General features: G+C 55.0%; 1 protein-coding gene across 1 annotated transcript; it reads right to left on the reverse strand.

Moving 5' to 3' along the window:
- Positions 1-1,260: 1,260 nt before the first annotated feature.
- LOC103198824 (cone-rod homeobox protein-like) lies at positions 1,261-3,273 on the reverse strand. The gene is made up of 3 exons (XM_007943032.1): positions 3,249-3,273; positions 2,571-2,734; positions 1,261-1,791 (listed from the first exon to the last, which is right to left on the reverse strand). Exons 1-3 carry the CDS (start codon positions 3,271-3,273, stop codon positions 1,261-1,263), a joined length of 720 nt encoding a protein of 239 aa, XP_007941223.1.
- Between the last annotated feature and the right edge of the window lie 1,642 nt (positions 3,274-4,915).

The following is a 4,915-nucleotide window of genomic DNA, read 5'->3' on the forward strand; positions in this document are numbered from 1 at the left end:
GGCCCCACAGGGTTTCCAAGGCTGTAAATCTTTAGGGAAGTAAATTGCCTCGTCTTTCTGTGGAGTGGCTGGTGGGTTTGAACCGCCAGCCTTCTGGTTAGTAGTCAAGTGCCTTAGGCACTGCGCCACCAGAGCTCCCTGATACAGAATAGAGTCCAGAAACACACCATGCTTGAATGGACCCTTGATACATTTGACAGAGATGGCACCATGAAAGCAGTGCAACAAGGGTGATCTTTTCAAATGACAGGAAAGATGGAAGCCAACTGCCATGTTTCTCCTGTGGAGCAGCTGCTGGGTTCAAACCATTGACCTTCTAGTTAGCAGCCAAATGCCTTACCACTACACCACGAGAGTTCCTTTGCAGCAACATGAGTAAAAAAGAAAAGAAAGAAACACAAGACCATTGCTCAAATCGTGCTTCTAGCTTGAACCAGTATGCAAACTTTTTGTCGCTGATACGCAACATCTAGAAACTTCTGTCACAGTCCGACAGGGTAATGTTATGTCTTTGGAATCTTAAGTTTTTAAATTGTGTTTGTACTTGGGTTTGTTTTTAACTTTCTTTTCATTCTTTCCTTTAATTTTGGGTGTTACTTGTTTTGTTCCACAAAACTATCAGTCTGACAACGGGTGGATATTTTTTTTAATGGTGCACAGAGACAAACGTAATGAAATAGAAACTTTAAAATTTGCAACAAATCTAGTCAGTAAAAGACGCCCCAAGAGTGATAAAAACAAGCCACAAAATGGGAGATGTTTGCAACGTTTCATAAGGGGTCGCTACATTTTAAAAGACATAAAAGGAGGTATGAGATCAAACTAAAGCAATTAGAAATATGGGCCTGAGGGGACCCTGAACATACTTTATAAGGATTCTTAGTGCCCATTAGCACGTGAGAAGGGCTCAACGACCATCAACCATGGTGAAATGAATATTAGAACCACAATCAAGTCACAGGCCAATGGATCCGGTAGCCATTAAAATGTGAGTTCTAACTGTTGGCGATCAGTTGATCTGGAGTCAAGCATCTTGGCCCCCTGGAAAACGTTAGGACCACATCCACTAAAGCTACGCCTGCGTGCAGCCCTGAGCCGCGATCCACTCCTGGTCCTAGGAACCCACAGAAATGCCCATGTGCGACCCAAACGACCATAAACACAAGCACACGCCCTCCACCAGCGCGCAGATGAACAAACGGTGTTGCATCCTCACCATGGGAGACACCAGCGGGGATGACAGCCCGCCACCACCCAGCGCTACCCGCCTCGCCCGCGCAGCTCGCAAGAAAATGCGCCCCCGTCTGGCTCCTCCGCGGGATTGCAGGGCGCTGCAGACACAGCGCCCCACGAGCTCAGCCAGGTGGCGCTGTCGGCTTGGTGCCCCATCCACAAACTTGGCGCCGGCTTGTTACTCCGCTGTAGTGAAGATGAGAGAGGACCCCTTGAAAAGTCCTCTGAATTGGAGCCTGACGCGTAGTTCGACGGGAAGCCCATGGCACAGGGGTCCTGGACAGAGACTGTGGTGGTCGGAGCGCCCCACTGGGCGCCTGGCGCACAAGCCCCATAGGCCTGGCCTGGGCTGGAGCCCGCGGGCTCTGCCGCTGGGGACATGGGCCGGAGGCCGAGCGAAAAGAGGCTGCAGGAGCCAGGGCCTTCCGGGAAGGCGGGACTCTCAGGGCTAGGGGCTGGGCTCATGCCCGGGGCCCCTCGGTCTTCCCGGCCAGGTGATGGCAGCAGCTGGTATCTTTGCTGTTGGGCGTGCTTGGCGCGGCGGTTCTTGAACCACACCTGAGGGACAAAGCAAGACAGCACCAAAGCATGATGGGAGATGGAGGTGCCAGGAAACGTGGCTCCGCCCCTCTCCACCCCAGACCCAATGAGATTCAAGGAAGGTCCCGCGCTGACGCAATTGGTTTGCCCTCCGCTAACCTAAAGATTGGCAGTTCAGGACCACCCTAAGGCCTGAAGATAAGCCTGAAGATCTACGTCAGAAAGGTCATGACCTTAAAAACCACAGTTCTCCTGAGATATGGGGTCGCCATGGGTAGGAATCAACTGGTCAGCAACTGGTTTGATTTTGGGGGGATTCAAGAGGAACGAAAGTAAGGGATGGGGAGGGGAGGGGGTAATAGGGGCGAGAGAAGCAGCGTGTACCCAGGAGCCCCGGGAAGGGTCTATGGAGGGTCCCCAAGAGTTAGACCAGGGCTGGGTGCCACAGGGTCGAGTGAGGGAGCTCTGGTAGCTCAGTGCCTAAGGCATCTGGCTGCTAACCAGAAGCCTGGTGGTTCAAACCTCCCCCAAGGGAGGAAAACTGCGCAATTCACTTCCGGAAAGATTTACCGCCTCGGAAACCCCAAGGGGGTCGCTGTGACCGGAATCACCTCGATGGCAGTGAGTTTGGTTTTAGCTTAGGGTTGAGTGGGACGCGGGGTCCTGCGGGCACACCCAGCTTGGGAAGCGGGGAGAGGGCCCAGCCGTGGTGCCCCCGCAGGCGGCCAGTGGGAAGCACTCAAAGTCATGACCGTGTTGGTGACTGTGGGGCGCCCCGCGCGCGGTAAGACCTGCACTTGGTGCTGCTGCACGTGCAGCCTGGCAGCCAGGGCCACCCGCTCGTCGTACTCCGGGTACTTGTTCTTCTCGAAGAAGGTCTGCAGCTCCCGGAGCTGTTCCCGGGTGTAGACCGTGCGCTCCTGGCGCCGCCTGCGCGGAGGCTCGTGGGATGGCTCGGGGTCTGCAGGCGGGGAAACCGGGTTGAGCAAACACCCCAGGGACTGACCCTTCTCCCTGAGCGCCCAACCTTCCAGTCCTGATAGATTTCACCTCTCTGGGCCTCAGTGTCCATGTCTTTGAAACAGGCACAGTAAAGACTCCTATCTGACTGCAGGGCCCACAGCTCAGGGAGGCAGGCCAGGGCCAGCTCCACACTCCTAAGCAACCCAGGTATTGTCGCAGCCTGCTCCGACTTCCCCTACCTCACCCCTCCCATTGCAAGAGCTGTCTCTACGCTGTCACTTGTGGGGGGCCACAGGGTGCTGAGGTCCCCCAGCACAATTGAACTTCAGTCTCCAAACACCCTAAGCGCCACCATCCCCCCCATCCTCTAACAGCTCAGGAAGTAGTCCTACACAAGTTTAGTCCAGGGCGGGGGGCAAGATTGGCACTCCCCAGCCTCCACGCAGAATCCCACCCGGCACCCCAACCCTTGGCGCAGGCCCCACGCAGCGCCCCCCCACACCCAGACTCACCATGGAGATAGTAAGGCTTCAGCATCCTGCCTCCAGCTCGTTCTCTGTGTATCAGGCTCGTTCACACAACACAGCGGGGTTTAATATAAATCCCACCCTTCCTGCTGCGCCCACTCAGACCCGCCCTGCGGGTGCAGGGCCCGCCCTCTCTCAGCCCCACCCTGCAGTTCAGCCCCTGGAGGAGGTGGGATGACCGATTAATCCTTTCCTTGGGTGGGACACTCTGTCGCTGCCGGCACATGGCTGCTAACCGAGGTTGGAGTTTTGGATGCACCCAGAGCACCTGGGAAGAAAGGCCTGGTGACCGAGTCAGCCGCTGAAAACCTATGGCCCATGAGTCTTCCCTAACATGCATGGGGCAGCCATGAGTTGGCGAGGACACTATGGCAACGGGTTTTACTGCCTGCCTGTGCTGGGAGCAGGGGAGACAGCAGTGCCCAAGACAGCCTTGGTCCTGCCCTCAGCTGGTTCTCAGCCCAGTGATGACGCAGCACAAAGACGGAAAGTGAGAGACCACTATACCCATGCTGCACGGACTACCAGCCCAGCAGTCATCCTTGGAACTCCCCCTTCTCAGCACAAGGGAATCTGTTCTCGTCTCCCACATCTCTGCCCACCTCTTCTGTCCAGGCACCAGCTTCTACATCTTGGATGGCCCACCAGCCTCCTCCTTAGTACTCAAGGCCACTGTCTCCTCTGCAATGCATTCTGGATTTACCCCCGAGTGTCTGGGCATAAGGAGTCCTCCTACCACGTTGACCCTGGTTATGGTTGGGTTTCTGTACTACATTTGTTGTAGGATGAGGATCCACAGAGAGCTCAGGTGGAGGGTTGATGATTTCTCCTCGGGACTTCACCCATTGGCTTTTGGTTCACCCATTTGCCTCAAGAACTCGGTTCACCTGGGTCCAGCCCCTACAGGATGCATCCTCTCTTTAAGCATTAGATCAAACTCACCTCCTCGTGCTGGTACCTGTTGGAGCGCTCATGGAGGAACTGTGGTGACCCAGTGGTTAAGCCTGCTAACCAAAAGATTGGTAGGGAGAAAGATGAGGAAGTCGGCTTCCACTCAAGGTTTCCAGCCTTGGAAGCCCTGTGGTGCAGTTCCACTCTGTCCTCTAGGGGCGCTGTGAGTCGGAATGGACTCCACGGCAGTGGGTGTGGTTTGGGCTTTGCTTCTGTGGAGACTGACAGCCTTGGAGACCCTGTGGGGCAGTTCCACTCTGTCCTCTAGGGGCGCTGTGAGTCAGAATCGACTCCAGGGCAGTGGGTTTGGGCTTTGCATCCCTAAAGATTGACAGCCTTGGAGACCCTTATGGGCAGTTCTGCTCTGCCCTATAGGATCACCATGAGTCAGAACAGACTCAATGGCAGTGGGAGAGCTTATGAGTCAGAGGAGAGCTTATGACTTACAATACTCAGTCTTTTTAGGAGCTCTGGTAGCATAGTGCCTAAGGCACTTGACTGCTCACCAGAAGGCTGGCGGTTCAAACCCACCAGCCACTCCTCGGAAGGAAGGTTGGGCAATCTACTTCCGTAGAGATACTGCCTCGGAAACCCAAGGAGGGGTCTCTATGAGTCGGGGCCAACTCGACAGCAAACAACAACAACAAGGAAGCTTTTATTATAGTCAACGGGAGATGGAAATTAAATAGGCAAATACAACA

This window comes from Orycteropus afer, unplaced genomic scaffold, assembly GCF_000298275.1.
Source record: "Orycteropus afer afer isolate SDZICR_OR568_19922 unplaced genomic scaffold, OryAfe1.0 scaffold00099, whole genome shotgun sequence".
NCBI lineage: Eukaryota > Metazoa > Chordata > Mammalia > Tubulidentata > Orycteropodidae > Orycteropus > Orycteropus afer.

What these genes read in the sequence shown, in the direction of transcription:
- LOC103198824 (XM_007943032.1), bottom strand. Translation starts at nt 3,273, where the DNA reads ATGCTGAAGCCTTACTATCTCCATG. An exon ending in GAAGCCTTACTATCTCCATG is followed by an intron (nt 2,735 to 3,248) that starts GTGAGTCTGGGT and finishes CCCCGCCTGCAG; the next exon opens with ACCCCGAGCCATCCCACGAG. An exon ending in TGCACGTGCAGCAGCACCAA is followed by an intron (nt 1,792 to 2,570) that starts GTGCAGGTCTTA and finishes TTTGTCCCTCAG; the next exon opens with GTGTGGTTCAAGAACCGCCG.